The sequence below is a fragment of the Pelecanus crispus genome, chromosome Z (genome assembly GCF_030463565.1).
Source record: "Pelecanus crispus isolate bPelCri1 chromosome Z, bPelCri1.pri, whole genome shotgun sequence".
Lineage (NCBI taxonomy): Eukaryota > Metazoa > Chordata > Aves > Pelecaniformes > Pelecanidae > Pelecanus > Pelecanus crispus.
The window spans coordinates 20,948,250-20,967,405 of NC_134676.1; the positions used below are offsets into that span (position 1 = coordinate 20,948,250).

The 19,156-nt window shown below is 39.4% G+C and overlaps 1 protein-coding gene across 1 annotated transcript in view; it reads right to left on the minus strand.

The window, feature by feature from the left end:
- ANKRD55 (ankyrin repeat domain 55) overlaps positions 1-19,156 on the minus strand; it is a 46,172-nt gene that overhangs the window by 13,856 nt on the left and 13,160 nt on the right. Inside the window, exons 5-8 of the mRNA XM_075727039.1 lie at positions 18,551-18,611; positions 14,843-14,971; positions 2,323-2,507; positions 443-610 (exon numbers count right to left, since the gene is read on the minus strand). Coding sequence (XP_075583154.1) covers positions 443-610; positions 2,323-2,507; positions 14,843-14,971; positions 18,551-18,611 — 543 coding nt within the window. The remainder of the gene's footprint in view (positions 1-442; positions 611-2,322; positions 2,508-14,842; positions 14,972-18,550; positions 18,612-19,156) is intronic.

Genomic DNA, 19,156 nt, shown 5'->3' on the forward strand with positions numbered 1-19,156 from the left:
CCTACCCTGAGGATGAAAACTTAAAATTTGTTTTGTTATCCATCTGGCAAAGCTGCTTTTGTGTTCAGTCTATCCCTCTGTCTGATTACATGAACACACAGCTAGTGCATAGAGATTTCAGAGAAGTGGAAGGCATGTATCTGAGGGCTGAAATTATTCTGTAAGATAAATTTTCTGCACAAACGTGACTGAACAACAGCTATACTCACATCTTCTTGGTTCAGAACCCTCTGCTGATCGGCAGACTAGCATTGCAACCGCAGTGATGAGTCTTCAGTAGATGACTAATTCTAACATCGCTATTTTGGTGGAAAGCTTAAACTGACTATTGAATCGAGGAGACATCACCCAGGGCTCAAACCCTTCAGTAGCATACAAAAAGCAATAAATTTGTTTTCTAGTCAGTGGCAACATGTGAACAAGATGCGAACTTTTGCATTACCTGCTCTCCTGAGACAGCAGCTTGATGCATGCCGTGTGCCCACAGTACATTGCATATGTCAGAGGAGTGTTTTCATTGATGTCTCGGGGGCTGCTGTCTATCCCCAGCTCCAGCAGTGTCTGCACACAGTCAGCTTTCCCTGCTGCTGCAGCCCAGTGCAAAGGTGTCCTACAGAAAAGGGGGAGTATCATTAAAATTGATGAATACATTTACTATTGAAACTATTAATGACATAATGAGGTGTGCTGCTATGCTAGTCTCCAGATTCATGACATCCATTTTAAGGAGTTCTCCAGCAACTTATCCCACACTGATGTAGCTGCTGGTGGTGGTAATGAGGCCATAGACTGGCACCTATCTATGGGCATCTATTTGGCTGTAGAGAAAGTAGATATGGGGCTGCAGAATGCCTATACATGCTATATAATAACACCTCTTCTGCTACTGGAGTTGCAGAGTGGGAGGAGTGCCTGAAGTTTTCAGAGCAGCATGTGAAAAAAATCTTTGTAGTGTCCACTGCATAGGGACAAGCTCTCTCACCTTTACACCAAACACAATTAGCAATGGTTGGCTCAGGGCTCTCCATGAAGGTAATAGGAGAAGAAGCTTCCCCCAGATAAATGAGAAAGACTGGACACATCTACCAGACTGTCCTTTGCCAGTTTCTGTGTTCTTTGATGGGCACAGACACGAGCAGATACAATTGTCTGGAATCTGTATAGGGGAATCAAACTGATTTTCTACCTGGCAGAAGATTTGCCTCTTGTCTTTGGAAACTTTCATCTAGTTTCCAAATTGTAATACTGTGCTCTTGTGAAAAATATGAAAGCACAGAAAACACCATAAAAAAACTGTGCAAGAATAAAAAATAAAATTTACTTTTCTCTGCTGGTTTCTTTGCAATTCCAGTGATTTCAGATGAGTGCAGTCAGAAACACAATAGAATGGAAAACTACTGTGTGTTTATAGTGAACAGCTTATCTTTTCCCCTCTTCAAGTATAATACCTTCTATGGAAATATCTGAGAACTTGTAATAGGAGGTCATGTTGTACTGAGCTCTTAAGTGTAGTTAAACTCCTCCCTTCACCCTTCTTTCCACAGAAACACAGCCTTCTCAGCCACATTTTACTGATGTTTAGAAACTTCTCCAGAACCCTCTTGGTTTTATTTCTGTTCCATTTTATTGCACTTTTCCATGAAGAATGCTATTATTTTAAGTACCTGAACACCTAAGCCAAGAAAACCTTGGCTTTTGCTCCATTGGGCAGGATAATAAATGCAAACAGTCAGTTGGTTCTGTTTGCATTAAATAAATTTACGAGTGAAGTTCCACAGGAGGTAGGTGTGGGGTGACAAAAAGGAAAGAAGATGACTTTTCTGCACTTATGATATAGGGATTTCATCCTGGAAGGAATAGAATTCCTTGTCAGAATGGAAGGTGAAGGTCCCCTGGTCCTACAGGAATGCTGTGTTAGCATCTTAAATGCAACAAGGGAACATTGCCATTTCTTAAATACAAATAGCAGCAAGATCCCAGCTTCAAACTGTAGGATCCTGTTCTATTGTTTTGAAAAGAACATTAACTTTTGATTGAAAGAAGTTAAGTCAAGTGGTGATAAGGTCCTTTCACACATAATCGTATAATTTCCTACCAGAAAGACAAAGTCAAATAACATTCCTACTAGTCAGTTATTATACTAGATATGATACATGTGAGCTGGACTGCTTTGCAGTGTTTCTGAGCAAGCATGGTTCTCTCTAAGTGCAGTTCATTAACTAGGCCATGGCCTGTAAAACAGGAAACACAATTATAGAATAAACTAGTCTCAGGTTAATAGAAAGGAAGCAGCAACTTCAGTTTCAGAGTTTCCATGGTTACCTGTCATCCACATCAAGGGCCTGCAGGTTGCACTCTGGGACTTTAGCCAGCTCACTGATAATATCACTGTAGCCTGCAGCAGCAGCGATGTGCATACATGTTTTGCCATTCTCATCATCGTAGTTTATTATTGATGGTCCCTGGTAGTGGTCCAGAATGATGGAACAGAGAATCCTGTTGCCACTCTGGGAGGAAGTTCAGAGAAGAAAAGCATTTTGCAATGGAGCTCACACCAAACTGTATTTTCTCTGCTAGAGAAGGCTAAATACAGTAATGGTATTTTGTTTTGTGTATACCAGTCTCCCCAGGTATGAAAGCCAAAAACTTCCAATCTCCTGCTGGGAATTGGATTTGCTTTATGAATTTCCTAGAACAGTTTGAACACTGGAAAAATAATAAATAATGTACCACTGCAAATATCTCCAAAAGTCACAGAACGTAAATTACTCAAGAGCTTTCTCAGAAATAACTTGGGGTTTTTGCTGTTTTGCTAAGCCAGAGTCCCGAAAGATATGAGCCTATATTTTCTCATAGAAATTTAGGGTTGGAAAGGACCTCAAAAGACCAACCCACTTCTGTAAGCCTGTCCAAGTACACCTAGAAAAGCCATGTCAAATATTTGCTCAAGTGGTTCTTGAAAATTCTCTTGGATAGTTTGCTCCAGTGCTTCAGTGTGTTAATATAAAGTTGACATTGTTCTCTGACCTGAAAATGAAACAACATTTTATATCCTAACTTGGTGGGAACAGAGAAAAAGAATTAATGTTTTTTTAATAACAACATAGAAACACAAGGCTGGAAAGGCCTTTCTAGATCATCAAATTCAATCCCTGCAATCACTTGCAGCTATGTTATGTCATCCCTTTCGTAAATTTACCATGTCCATTACAAGTAATTTTTTTTTTGGCCCCCTTACTCCCAAAGGAAGACAGTTCAAGAACTTGTTTGCTTTAATGATTAGTATCTCTAATTTCTATTCGTACTCATGGCTGATTTATGTCCCTTTGTTTCTGTGCCAGTGTTATTATTTACATTAAATACTTCTTTCCTCTAACTGGTATTTGTTCTTCAGATGTATTTATAGACAATCACTATATCCGTTCTGAGCTGTTCTCTTGCTGCTCTAATCAATCAAGGTCTTTTAAATTTTCCTTGTAAAATATGTTCTCTATTTGTCTCATCAATCTACTAACTCTTCTGTGTTTTAGTTGTGTATCCTTGGAGAGGGGTGATTAAAATTGTACCTAGTCATACACAGACCTTTTTGCCAGGTCTTTGTACAATGACACTAGCTCTTCCCTATTTGTTTTAGAACCACCTGTTTTGGTATGTCACAAAACAGCCTTTGCCTTATTCACAGCTGTGTCTCATTAGAAGCTCCTAGTCATTTTGGAATAGCCCTTTATACCTTGGCACTTCTCTTCCATCGTTGTTTCCAAACATAGAGTTTCTAGTTTCTGGGAGGACCTTCTGTTGTTAGCACCTAAGTGCATGACTTAAACATTTTATCCTATTGAATTTTATCCCATTTGTATTACTTTAGACTTGAAGGTGATCCAGATTCCCCTGTATGATATCCCCATTCTTTCCGGTTAATGTCTTCCAGTTGTTACTGGCAGATTTAATCAGCAAGCCCCTGTATTTTGTGCCAAGTTATCATGAAAATATTAAGCAAGATTGATTTCAAGCCTTATCCCTGAAAGTAATTTCCTTCCAGCCTCTAGTCAACATTTAATTATTAGTCTTCACTTCTTGATTTTGAGATACAGCTACTTTTGCCTGTTATTTTGTAAGATGTCTACTTGTTCTAAATATATCTTTTAAAGATGGATAGTCATCTGTTATATCTCAAGCCTCTTCTATATACTTTTCCAGTCTTGGGATACAGATTCCTGCTACATTTTGCACCATTGACAGGATACATTCCAGGTCCCTGGAACCTGCTGGTCCCAGAGCTTCTCAGTCCAGCTGAGAATTCCCTTCATTTACCAAAATGTGTCCCTCTGAAATCAGGAATTTTGTTTTGTATGTACTTTGTTTACTCACCTGTTTAATTTAGAGTCTACTCATGATCACGCCATCCCAGCTCATTTTCTATGACCAGGCATTTTATAATGTCCTCATTTACCATGTTAAAATTGTTATTAATTTATAGTTCTTTGAAAAAAGAGTGTTGATCTTCATGTTCATGAATACTGAGGTCCTATGAATAATTGGTGTTTTTATTCTTTAGTGTTTCTGAGATGCCAAATGTCAATGTCCTCCATACTAGCATAATTGTCAGCTACATTTTTTGGTCACTAGCATCAGAGAAATCTCTAGTCACAGTCAGGGCTAACTGAATCTAGAAGTGTGTTATATACTTCTAGTACTACCACAGTAAACATCTACCTATTACCATCCTTCTCCAAGTCAGTTTTGATACAAAAAAATTATTAACATGCAATATCTTACTATTTCTGTATTCGTGTTCTAGTGACACTACTATTCCTCTAATTTTATACCATCTTGCTAAGTCCAAATTTCACATCCTGCACCTACAGTTTCAGTCCCTCAAAGTTCTTGCACAATTCTTAGCATTTGCATAAGAAATTTCCCACTGTTCTTACTGGCATTTTATACAGTTACAGACTCTTGTGTCTCCCACTAATCTTCTATTTTCTAGACTAAACAAACCATTTCAACCTCTCTTCATGGGTCAAGTTTTTCAACCCACTTATCATACTTGGTACTTGCTTTTGGCCTCTTTCCAGTTTGTCTACAGCTTTCTTCAACCAGGGCACCCCAAACAATATAATTATCCAGCTGAGGCTTCTCTCCTGACACTGAAAAAGACATTTCTACTTCCTGTAGCCCACATGTATCACACTTCTATTAATATGTCCCAGAATTATGTTTGGTTTGTATCAACACCATAATTTAAACTCCTACTCACTTTTGTAATCCACTAGTCTACTAGTCTACTACTTTTCATTTTGTACAAACAGCTTTAATTTTTCACAATTCTGTACACAGTGCTATTTTATTAATTTCAGTTCATTCCTACAATTTATCAAAATAATTTTTCATTCATTTCATCCTGACCCATGAAGTGCTTGGTGTCCCTCTAATTTGGTTCTAGCTGTGGGTTATATATGTGTTCTGTATTTCATCACCTCATTATGGAACAAATAAAAACATTCTTATGATAAACCCCTGGTTGGACTGTCTGTGAGATCTCCACCTCCAAAGATTATTTGAACTGTCCTGAATGTGGCTGATAGAGAATATATGATGTGTGATATAAGTCCCTGGGTTGATTTTGATTGCATTACCCCTTATTCTTCCCCACTGGGACATCCTGTCTTTGGACTGAATTCTGGGTCCATTATAGCAGGTTGGGCTTATACAATTTGTGCTATTGATGTCATTCACTGTGATTAAAATTGAGTGTAGTGCTTAAAATAGAAAAGGACAAAGAACCGGACTTTTTATGATCACTCTATTCACCACCTGCTTAACAAGCTTTCTGTGCTATGTGATGAACTTTATCTTGTTGGCACTTTTCCAGGATTTTTGTGTTTTACTACATGGTATTAAACTGATTAATTGGCATTCAAACATACTATATCCAATAGCTTCTTATCTGAGGAAGCAATAATTGCTTTGAAGATGGCTATGGAATTTCTGTCCTGTTTTAACAATTCAATCAAATTGTTAATTATATTTTCTAAATAATCAAAGGATATTTCCTAATATTTTGAACCTTCTGCTGAAAGAGATCTCTGGCGGCCAACTGCTCTGTGGCTTTCCAGCTCTCTCTTCTTAGGAATGCCTTCTTATCTTTACATTCATCTTGGCTTTTTTAAGTTGCACACAAAATTCTCCTAAAATGCTTACACTGCCCTTATTCTCAGATTGATAGCTTTGAGCTGAGGTCACCAAAAATGTAGTCTTCTTGTGGTAAATTTACCATGAACCACAGTACTATTGTTAGACCAGGATGTTCAGTGGTAAATTTACCATAGGAAAATGACATGTTTTTGTAACCTTACTGTATGTATCCCTACATTTCATCTTCTCTTTTTGTATTCAAATTCTTTTCAGCAATGTTCTTGGAGATTATTAGTTATTTTTGCTATGTGCTATAAATTCTGCAGGGCTACTCCCACAGTTTTCTTTACACGTTTGTCCTACCTCACACCTTTATCTGCTTCCACACATTATTCATTCTCCTCAGTGAACTTTCCTTTTTTAGATCACTCATCTAAATTAAACTTACTTCGTGAAAAAGAAATGTCCTAAAGCCTCGATCCAGGAGCCCTTGCAAGGCAAACTCTCATTGTACTTTACACAAGTTTTTGACTGAGATTTGTGTCATCTCCAGGCAGTGCCAAAAAATGAATTCACTATTTCACTTAATTACAACTCTGTTTTCTTTAGGTTGGTTAATGAAAAGCCCAACTTCTGATAGTTGCATCTCTCAGTGCTTTCAAAATAAGAAAATAGTTCTTCAGGAAGTATCCACTGAATCAAGTACCATGAGGAGAATCCTGCAAGTCTGGGACACTTTTCTGGTTTTGACACTTTTTTTACCTATGTCTAGTCAATTGTTACTCATTGTTACTCTACCTCATTGTTACCACAGCCATTATTCTTATACTTCAGCCCTTTGCATGTCCAACTGATATGTAGAACAATAATTTTACTTGGGAATTTTATTGTCGCTTACATAATATTCTACCATAACATTGCATTTTATTCTGCCAGGTCTTCAATCATACATGATACAATGTTTTCCTTGTACACTGCACTGTATAGAGGGTTAATATTTTCCCCTCACCAGAATACTCTAGTGAACTAGATGTTTTGATGCCAAAGAGAAGAATCATCTGAAGGAAGTCTGCTAAGCTGGCTTGTGGCTACCAGTAATGTAGAGGTGGGAGGGGGAGATGGACAAGCTGTGGACCACTTAACTGTTTTCAGGAAAGCCTGACAAAGTATTTTTCTTCCAAGTGAATGCCTCTGGAGATTATGTGGTTAGGTTGTATTAGTTCTCCTATATTTTCTGTCTCTTTGTATTAGTGTGCAGTTTAAAGCCTTCCTATATCCATAGCCAGCTTTGCTGGATGGAAATTCCCCACTAGCAGCTCTTGCTGTTGCTTCTTGTCATTAGCATTACACTTTAGGGCTGTTTGTGTTTCCTTTTCTTCTACATTCCCTCCTCTTTCAATTCCACACCTGTGAATCCAAAACTTTGACTTTCTCTTTGATGTCCTTCTGCTCTGACCCTGAATGGCTTGGCATTTTAGTCATTATTTCACTCCTTTCTTAAGTAACAAGCAAATACTATTCCCATTGCACTACTCTGGGAGGTAACTTACTTTTATGAAGAAGCACCATAAATTACTATAGATTAAATAAAAATTACATCAGTACTTCTGGCTTCCTCCTGGAAATCATCTTTGTGCATCATTGGGTGCTGTTTCAGTTTTATGTTACGGAGTGCTGGCTGGTCTCCCAACCCTTTTATCTTTTCTCTTATCCTTCACAAACAGACACACATAGCATATTTTAATATGAAATTGACTGTAACACCAACAGGGTCTTTAAAAAAAAAGCAAAGATCTTTTTCTCCTTTGCTGAAATAAAGAAACATGAGCCATTTCAAGTATTTGTTGAGCAACCCACAGCAAAATTTGAACAAATAACTTGTCTGTGGACTTTTTTCCTTTAGAACTCCAATTGAAGTTACTACATTTGTAAATACATCTTTCCTTTCAAAGTCACCTTTTTTTTCCTTTTTGATTCTGAAATTTGGTATTTACTGAAAGCAAAAGCCATCCATCCCATAGACTTTTCCCACATGGCTCTGCTGGTTGCAGCTTGAAAAGTCTTGATTTTTGACTCAAGGCTTTGCTGGCAGAAGCCCTCTATTCAGTTACAGGTATACTGGCAAAACCAAGCTGTTCCTCCAGTACATTTTTTTCCCTTATGGGATTCATTTCACTGAAGTGCAGTTTTCCTCGTGTTCATGTTCAGAACACCATGGCAGTGTATTATGTCATTACCTTTACTGTAACGTGAGTTCAGAATTTCATCCTAGAATCAGACCAAGGCAAAAATAATGTTCCATTAACAGTACGGATATGTCTGGTTGGAATCAGGTATTAAGGCTGTATCAGAACAACATATCCCTGCCTTCTTGTAGATGCAGTGTCTGCCATTTTAAACATGGAGAATACCAAACTTAAGGGCAGAGACACAATGCAGCTCCTTCTAGTCTGCAGCAAACATAGTACAGTGAGAAATGTCCGTAAATCTGTCAGCCTGGGTTGCGGAAGAGTTTTGCACACATGGGAGCTTTCTCCCATTGTTAAGGACTTCTAGCATCCCCTCTCTGTACCACAGACTATGGAAAGCTGAGGAATGGAAGCATGCTCACTCTACCTCCACTGCTGCCATGCCCTGGCTGCCGGATGGCTGTGTTGGCAGTGGAGAATCAGTGCAAAAATTCAGAGCGCCCTGTGGTTTCCCTGCCCTCAGGGAACAGAGACAACTGGGCCCTATGCTGAGGAAAGGAACAATCCATAATACCATCTTCAGCTTTCCTCCTGCCAGGGAAACTTTGCCAGAAGTTGCCTGGATACAGCTCAGGCACTTCACAGGGTGTGTTTCTGATGGCAAACCAATATAAATTAACAACAACTCTGCTGACGCCACTGTAGTTACATTGGTGAGACTCAGCCAGCTCAGAGAGAAGCTCATTTGTCTTCTCCTACCCCTAGTACTTCAGCCTCAGACACCCACTGAGACAGTGTCTCTTGCAGATTGAGAGTCACCCAGCTTGGCTTGACTTTGTGGTGCTCTTGGAAAGAGAACATGTTGTTGTACAGGGTACTTCATCCTGTGGTCCTCAGAGCACTGCTGCCTCTGGTACAACTAGGGGACATGGTGTTTTTTAAACATTTATCCTCTCAGCAGCCTTAGATGGTGCTAGAAAAAGCTACCAAATGACAAAGGCAGTCGTGGAGGCATGCCTCTATGGCTATCATATGTCCCTGCTGCTCTTACCTTCTCCTTGCTCAAACAAAAAACTGCATGAAATACTGGCCAAGTCTCTCTGAGAATTTATTTTCACTTGGAGTCTTCTATAATAAGTGCATATGATTTACTGTGTAAATGACTATGGGTATGACTAAAATGACTTGGCAGTTTTCCCCTGCTAGTACATTGTTGTAAGGACTGATTTCTCTGGATGAGCTGTTTATGTGCTTTGAAAAAGAGGTCATCTTTTATTCTGCAGTCAAATAAGGATTTATTCCTTACTACTATCAGAGAAATGGAAACGTTTGTCTTCTACTGCCTTTGTGTCAGGCATAGGAGATCAGGACATTTATAGATATGCAAAAAGTGTGGTGCATGTACATTACTCATGTTCTGGCATCCACTTGTGGAGTTACACATAGACTGTGTGCTGGGAAGAGGTCTGGCAATTATCCTGTACTTACCTACAGGTTTTGCCTGAGACAAACTCTTACTAAGCTCAGTGGGAGTTCTGCAATTGATTTTCTTGGAAATTTGATTGGTGTGAATAATTACGTTGTCAACAGCATATTCATACTTGAAGGACTTACTGATTAACAGTCAATTATTTCAGGTAAAGGCAGATTTTCTTATGGTCTGTTTGTACTGATGAATTCGTATATCAATATTGCTCTACCATGTACAAGTCACAAAAGTCACACTTTGGCTCCTGAGTTGACATGAATGAAAGTGGAGAAATAGGTTACAGCTATATAAAAAAACTAAGTAGCACTAGGGAACCTCCCTGAGCATCGGAACTCAGTTGTCTGTACCATAAAATTTTTAAAATCCTCCATGGTTTTGGCTTGGATCAGTTAACACTTTCCTCTCCAGTTGCTGGACATAGTTCAGGAGCTAGGATGGGCCACAGACCATTCCCAACAAGTGGTCTGCATATGACCACCCTGTTTTAGAGAATAATAGAGTTTAGCAGTAGGGACACAGGTTGTTCTGTGACAGCTGGCCTTGGTGCCAGAGCCAAGACTCAAGCATATTTAATTTGTTCTTGCAGACATTGTCACAAATGTTTAGGGCACTTTTTGGAAAATGCTTCTGATGGTATTGGAGCAAGTTTATTTCTTACTCAAAACTATTTGCAAACTGTCTTTCTCCTTGTTTTGTAACTTGACAGGTCACTCTGTAGAGCCCTGCTGCTATGAAAGGTCCCAGCCTCCATGAGCAACAGCTGTACCTTTGCTGGAATGACAATATTTACACAAGAAAGGGATTTCTTAAGGGTATGCTTAAAAACTGCAAACTGAATCTGCTTTTCATTTGTTTGCTAAGAGTCAAAATTGTCTTTAAAGCTTAGTGACATAAAAAAAGAAATCCCTCCCTTTCTAGCTGTCTCTAGAAAACTGCATGAAACAAGGAGAAGAGAAGTACAATTTTGCAGTGTGTCCTGGTTTCGGCTGGGATAGAGTTAATTTTCTTCCTAGTAGCTGGCATAGTGCTGTGTTTTGGATTTAGTAGGAGAAGAATGTTGATAATACACTGATGTTTTAGTTGTTGCTGAGTACTGCTTATGCTAGTCAAGGACTTTTCAGCTTCCATGCTCTGCCAGGTGCACAAGAAGCTGGGAGGGGGCACAGCCAGAATAGTTGATCCAAACTGCCCAAAGGGCTATTCCATACCATATGACGTCATGCTCAGTATAGAAACTGGATGGAGTTGGCTGGGGGGAGTGATCGCTGCTCGGGAACTGTCTGGGTATCGGTCAGTGGGTGGTGAGCAATTGCATTGTGCATCACTTGCTTTGTATCTTATTATTACTATTACTATTATAATATTATTATTTTACTTAATTTGATTTCAATTATTAAACTGTTCTTATCTCAACCCAGGAGTTTTCTTGCTTTTAATCCTCCAATTCTCTCCCTCATCCCACTGGGGCAGGGGGAGTGAGCAATTGGCTGCATGGTGCTTAGTAGCTGGCTGGGGCTAAACCACGACACAGTGAAAGGAATCTGCCTGAAACCAACCAGACTGTGAACCGTGCCTAGCAAATGCACCTTTTCTGGGCCTAATCCAACAACAAACATGTCTGCCATGGAGAAACACCTGCTAAATTTTAAGAAGTCTTTGGAAGTCTCTCTGAATTCTTCCACTGTAGGCAGCCCACAGAAAAAAAAATGGGGTGCTGGGTAGAGAGAAGGAGTGCAGAGATCCCTCTGGAGACACCCTGGCCCAGAGCCACTGCTGCCTTCCCTGCCCCCTTCCTCTGCCCTGTCTGGATGGGCAGCTGTGTCCTCAAGATGCCCTGCAGCAACAGACAGAATCATTCCTAGACATGCTGAAATTTAAGTGTGCTCTCACCTCCCAAGTAATTACAGAGAGGCTGTCACACTTGCTCAGCCAAACACAAATGAATAATTGCCTATGCTTTGCTTTTACAGTGTGTTTAAGATATACAGGTATTTCGCTCTCAGGAAACGGGGGAATGAAATAATAGCATTGTTGCTGTGGAGCAAATATGCAGGCTCGTAATTTTTTAAAACTGTGCTCCAAATCAACCTATTAAAAAATCATAAGCACAGCTCCACATGGCAGCATATTATTTTTAATTGCTTCTTTTTAGTTGCCTTCTTTTTATCCCTAGAGGTTTGCATTTCTTCACTTTAGAAGAAATCTTTGATTGTTTGTTTATTCTTTAAATGAAAGCTGATATTTTTACATAATCGTATGACTTTGGGAGCCAGAGTTTTAACAAAGAGACAAAGAAACTTCTGGTAAAAATCATGACAACTGGCAAGGCAATGCAGGAAGACTCCAAGTCTTCCCAGGCTATTTCCGAGATACTACTAATACTATTATGATACGGTAGTATGTAGTATGATAGTCTATACTGTATAGTATACACTATATTTTACTAGGATTTCAATGACACCATTGTCTAGAACTGTTAGAACTGCATCACACTTTGTTCCAGTATCAGTTAACAGTTTTTTGTTACAAAGGTGTGTTTCCTGTTCATTACAGCAATTATTGCTGGCTGTAATGAAAGGAGAGAAATACCTCCTAAGACACTTCTAGTATAGCCCTATCTGTACCAGCTCTTAAAAATATTGCATGTGTAAAGAATGTGAGATGAGGTATTACCACTTCAAACCAGAACGATCTGTGCTTTTGACACTGTGCAGGGTAACACATTTACCCTGAAGGCGTGAACTTGAGAGGCAGGAGGTTTGAGCTTTGCAGTAGAACAGACCTTGTTGTGGGCAAGGTCTGCCTAGTTATACGGCTGGGACTCCACAGCCGCCATTTGTCTGATGGGAGACCGAGTGCCAAACAGGCAGTCTTTGAAACAGCCAGCATGGAACAATTATTTCATATGAAACATGCCTGAGAATTTGGTTTCAAATGGCAGGCAATGGTTTTTATGTGGTCCTGCTTTGTGTTTCAGCCCAGTGTGCACAAACTGCCTCTGTCCTGCAACTTCTGAAACAAGTTTCTGTGCAGTGCCTGGTCTTCCCCTTGCTGCATTTTTTACAAATGAAATTAAACACAGGGCCCTATTCAGCCAAAACCAACCCCTGCAGCTGGTGCTGCCTGAGCTCTGTGAGTTTCTTGTGCTCTGAAGATATTAATACAATTCTTAAAGGAAAAATATCCCCTTTCCAGCAGCCATGGAGGAGGCTATCAGACATAACGGTAATCTCTGCTCTCTCTCATAGCAGAGAAAGTCATGCCTGTCCACAATATCTATTTCTCCTGGGCCTAATAAGTCAGCAGAGAGCACTGGCTGAAAGTAATTTTTCTTGGCCACACTTGAATAAGAGAAATATTAACAGATCTATTGCATGCTCTGATATTTCAACTACCCCTTCTGGACCTAGAATATGAAGAAGTATGTGGGTGGAAGCAGCAATTTATAAGGCTTCATAGCAGGAATCTTTCAAGAATTAAAAAAAGGAGGTCATCCTGCACGTTTCCTCTGATTTCTAGGAGCGGCTTTAAGGGAGAAGGAAGAGGGATTTGTTATTTGCCTCCACCTGAGGCCAAATGGGTTTTGTGCAGTTTTAATTTCCCCCTTTCTCAAGAGTTATTCTGTACATTTGCAAGAGGAAGGTGGAGATGGGAGTTAATAGTGGAATTAAATAATAAAATTTACAAAATACAAAATCAGGGAAAGATTAAGGTATGAGGGGAACTCTGAGGGTCCTGATATGAACGGGGTTCACTTTTGTCTTTCTGTTTGAGAGACAGCTTGTTCCCAGAGCTAAGATCCAGACCACTGCCTAGCCTGCAGGAGCTTGCATGAGTTTCAGAGATTTCCCACTGGAAGCAGCCTGCATTGGAGTAAGCCTAGTAAAAATGAACAACAGGTTTTAGAGTAGATACCTTTAGTCTCCTAAGGCAAAATAGCAAAGGATGCAGCCCAATTTCAAACTGATTAGGATTAAAGAAGAACAAAACTAGTGTTGCAGAGTCCAATATATACCTCTACTTCAGAAAAACAAAAGTTGAGCCTATTGTACATGAACCATCTGTGGGAGGCTGTCGTTGAAGGAAACAGATTATTCGTTCTAGATGTCCTTACTCAGTTACAAATATAGTATGTGGCAGTTCAGAGCTTTTAAATTTCTTTGATGACACATTTTTTAAGATGGGTGAACTTAGACCAAAAGGTGAGGATGCAAATATTTAGTCATTGTAGGAAAATGTTGCTGGATTTTCATGCAAGTTCTGTTTCTGCTTATCAGGTGTGCAGGTGTTTTGAACATTGATACTGGAACTTGCTATGGCAAGGGTGCGACTAAAAACGTATTGATATAATTTCATCGGGGAAGTTTTCTGCAGTAAAGTTTAGGCATAACTTAATAAATTATGCTGTATTTTAGACCACTTACTATCGATTGCATAATACAGTATTTAATGCCACATTAAACCTGTGTATTTTAATTCTGTAATGGTGGCCTGAATAATTTTTAGCAATCTGACAGTTTTTTTGCATAGCAGATAGGAACGAACAGCTCAACAGGAAATGTGTTTGGCTCCTTGTCTTCCTTAATCTCCAGAGAAGTTGGGCCTCAACCCTTCAGCTAATTATTCTGCAACTACAGCTGTTTAAATATGTTTTAACTTGTGTTTACATTATTTTATTCCCAAAGGCCTTTGGCAAGACTATTTAAGCTGTGATTTCTGCAACCCTGATTTAGTGAAAAAAATTAAGCATGAGTTCAACATGAAGCATACACATAGTCCCAGTGAGATAAATGATAACTTTGTTCAGGGCAACAGTGTCAGCCTTTATTAAGTATGCCTTGCTCTCTAAAGAAGATGTTAGATCCTTGATCTGTGCCCACTGGCAAAATGATGGGGCTGTTAGTGGGCATTCCTAAGCATCCATTTTCCTCATTTCACAGCCAAAATAATTGCTTTTGGAGTATGTAGGATGCCATAATAGCCAGCTCAGCTCAAGCAACTGCCTGGTGAAGCTGTGGCCGTGGCTCACCTGTACTGCCCAGTGCAGAGCTGTTTTGAAGTCTTTGTCCACCAGAGTCAGGTCTGCTCCCTTGTGCAGCAGAGTCTGGGTGTGCTGGGGCCTGTTGTGGAAAGCAGCCCAGTGGAGTGAAGTCATTCCCTGAAAGCCACAAACCCAGAGAACCATCAGTCGTCAGTCACAGGAGCACCCTTCAAAGTCTCTGTAGATAAGCTAGACTGTTCTGAAACCATTCAGGACTGACAGACTCTTCCCTCTCCCTCTTGATTTGGAATAATTAGTAACAGCTTCTGAATTGGTGGAGTCATAAGGGGAAATCAAGCAATCAGCTTTTTGGAGTTATTACAGAAAATGGATACAAATACAAATGCTTCTTTCTTACATGACTATAGCCTATTATAAATAATGCAGTCAGGACCATGACAGCTGGGGGATTGATTATTCCTCACTGCACAGTTTGGATCCTGTGAGAAAAGCCTGTTTTAGACTGGTACTTTAACATGACACAGTGTAATGTTTATTTTAGGTCTTATTTTTGATCCAAAATAAATATTATAAGCGAGTATTCTAGCTGGCACTAATCAGAAAGCCAAGTAACTGGCCCAATGATATCAACAAAAAAGTCACAATCTAAACATATTTACTGTTTAGGGAGAAAACAAAGCAAATGGTAAGCTGCTGATCTGCATTTTTATTCCATCTTAGCTGTGTTCAGTTAGTCTTGGTAGATCAGAGAATTCACGGCCTGTATTTGGATGTTCATCAGCATTGCTATACACACCTATATTTTGCTCTACATCCATAATATTAAAGATTTTCTGTATAAAGTTACTCATTCAACATGTGTCTTAAAAATTGGTAGTGTTGTTCAGATGTGGTAACATTTTACTTTATGCAGGTGTTGTTTACTATCTCCTATCAGGGAAAATGCATTTCAAGGGTCTTGCCTGGTTTCCAAAATGGTAAAAAGCAAAAAATGTAGAGTGGAGAAGAAATTAAAACTTGACATATAACCCCATAACAACTCAGGTAAAGTACAAGCTATAAAACACTGATGCAGAGATGGGATACCAGTGCATTAATAGTGGAAGTTCTTAGCGGTGATTTTCTAACTAAAAGCTTGAATGCCCTAACATGAATTTCTCTCACTCATCAGGTATCTTACAAGGCTTTTCAAGTCTCCAGATGGCTTAAGTATAGGTGATGACAAAACAGAACAGTTGAACAAGAGCAGTTTTGTTTTTAGTTAGGGTTTGCAAAGCTTAATCATGGAGGGTTTTGGTTTTGTAAAACCAAAAATGAGTGTAAAATTCTGCCCTAACTGAAATTAATGGTAGCTCTGCCACTGACGTCAGTGGACCAAGGTTTTGACACAAGGGACTTAGTACTGTTGATGGACACTCAGTATCTGTGAGTGCAGTGAAGTGAGGCTTCAGTGGTTTCCAGCTGGGAAATGGGTCCTCACCCCTAGTCATGGACAGCAGGAAAAACCACTGAAAGAGGAAAAGCTACAGTGTACCAGGCCTCCTTTCTGTCATTCACTCTCAGTCTGTTGATATGGCCAAAAAATCCTTCAAAAATCAACTTTCTCTCTGTTTCTACCATGGTAACCAGCAAGTCAGCTGTAACATAAGAGTGTGAGAACTGTGGGTAGGGATCAAAGATCTGTCTAGTAGAGTGACACAGCTCAGAGAGGTCAGTAGCTTAGATGTAGCCAGATGCTTAGGGAGAAAATGTAAGAAACAAGGCTTGATGATATACAGTCACCTAATATTTGGTAATCAGGCTAAAGACTTCATATGACATCCAGACCCCCACAGGGTAGCAATGCATTTTCTGAAAAAGTAATCATTTTCATTTTCTTTAAAACTGCTGCCTGATAATTTCTGTAGGTGTCCCCATCATTTTAGATGTAAAACTCAGTTAATAATAATTCCCTTTTCATCTTCATGCAATTTATGATGCCATGGACTTGTGTTATATCATCCTTCTGACATAGTTGCCAAGCTGAAAGTCCTGTTGTAGTTACTTTGTTCTAGTTGTTATGTTGCCCATGAAAGAAAGCTACTCTATAACTAATACCTCCTTTGTAGTCCTTTTCTGTTCCTTTTCTTGTATATCCTTTTTCAGATGACTCTTGCAGCCGACGTTCAAGATGCGGGTGTACCAAGGGTTCAGACAGACCATAATGCTGCTTCCTGTTTTGTTCTCTATTTCTTTTCTAATAATTCGTACATTCCACGTGTCCTTTCGGGGCATGCAACTGAGCAAAGAGCATTGAGCTGGTTGTAGCGGCAACTCACATGTGTGGGCCTGCTGCAGCGGGCAATGGCTCTCTAGCCTGCACACGTGTGATTTGCTCATGGTGATACCATCTGTGAGTGGCATCTGCAGATAGACTACTGTTTGTGAGACAAAGTATGAGAGTGATATCAGAACTGTCAAAGTTGAAGATCCATCAGAATATAATATTAAAGGTGAGACAGCCAAACAGTTGTGTATTTATAAAAAATAAGGAGCAATACGGGCCATAAGAGGAGAAAAAAACAAGAAATGGCTGGGGGAAATATAGTGTGACACTTGTTTTGCCCAGATTCAAGGCTTTTTCAGGGAATGTTTCTTCACCTTGTCATCTCACAGGCTTCATAAGTAAACCCACAGAAAGCCACAGTTGTGGAAACTATGAAACCTCCAGATGTATTTCTTACTATTTACACATTCATGCATTCATTGGTGAGTTTTTCTCAAGTGTAAGATGGGAAAACTGAAGAGTTTTACTTATGCCAAGGGAACATCTCTATTACCTGCAGTCATTTGTGAGGACCCACATTTTTCAGAAAACATGATTTTTTGGGTCTTAGTACTGACACTTGAACAAATATCTTCTCGGTGCCAAATGACAGTGAGCTGGACTAAAAGTTCCAAATTGCATATAGTGATGCATTACAGCAAAATTTTTCAGCTTGAAATTACGATCCATGATTCCATGCAATTCATTAGCAACATAATTCTACACCAAGACAAAGCATTAGGTTGTTGTGAGTAGGGTCTGCAAACCATCCAGTGAATAAGAAGGGTTCATGGGAAGAGGGAAAATTAACAACCCTGTGGCAGTTCTGGCACTGTGGAGAAGAGACACGTCCTTGTGCAATTGTTAGAGTGAAGAGAAACATATGAAAAGACATCCAGCATGTCTCTTGTGTCTTGGCTTCTCTATTTGGAGAAGCACACATTTGGGAAGTTAACACTCTCCTGTGTATTTTATATATATATATATATATATATGTATATATGCAGGGCACAATTCTTTAAGGATCAGAAGACAGTATAAATTTTTGTAGCTCCATGGCTGTTCTGGGTAATACCAGCTTTCCGATATTTTTCCTGATATCAGTACTTTAATGACGGGATGACTTGTTAAGGTGAAGATGTCTAACTTCAGAAGAATCAAAAGCAATTAATGTCTTGGCAAGTGAGTTAAGAGACTGATTCAAGGTACCTCCTAGTTGGCAGTATATAGAGAAGGTTTATTAGCCTAAAGGTGCATCATGTATAGTAGGAAAAATGAGGCAATGCAGAGTTCAGCAAAAGCGTTATAGAAATTTTTGACTAGTGCATAGTCTCATCATAAAATTGATAGTAAAGTGGACTTTTTCTGAACAGTGTGACTTGTACGCCCCCAGAGCCTGGGACTGTGACTTATAGCACAAGCTCACTCACCTCATTGTCCTGATGATTAATTTCACTAACATTTGACTGCTGCAGAAGCACATTCAGAAGCCTGCGGAAGCAATGACATAATCAGTGTGCTGTACGCCTGACTAAACCTGAAAATTTGAAATTTTTTGAGAAACAAAACATGCAATTTCAAGAAAAATCAGTATTAGTGATGGGCACAAGTCAGAATCTTAGGTCTGAGCTTTGTCATACTAGAAGAGCAAATAGGACTTTATGGCTTACTGTAACAACAGAAGTTTAGTGCTGGAGTTAAAATCAGATTCACTAGGAAGAATTCTTGTGCTGATTGCCAGGCTAGAGTCAGAGTGTGTAATACTATACGTGTGCAGTTTTTGGTAGCTTAGCAATTCATTGTCATCCTATTTTATAAAGTTTTAAACAAGCAAAAATGCAAATGACCAGTTTCTGAAAAGATTTTTCTCTCTCCTTAAGTCTTGGAGTAGTGTGAAGTTGTGTACATGTTTGTGTGTGTATGTGTATGCCTGCATACTGTATATTTACACACACACAAACCAATAGTATTTTACAAGGCTTTACAGTGTGTCTGCTGGGATAGGGTCATTGTTGTGTAATAAAATATAGCAATGC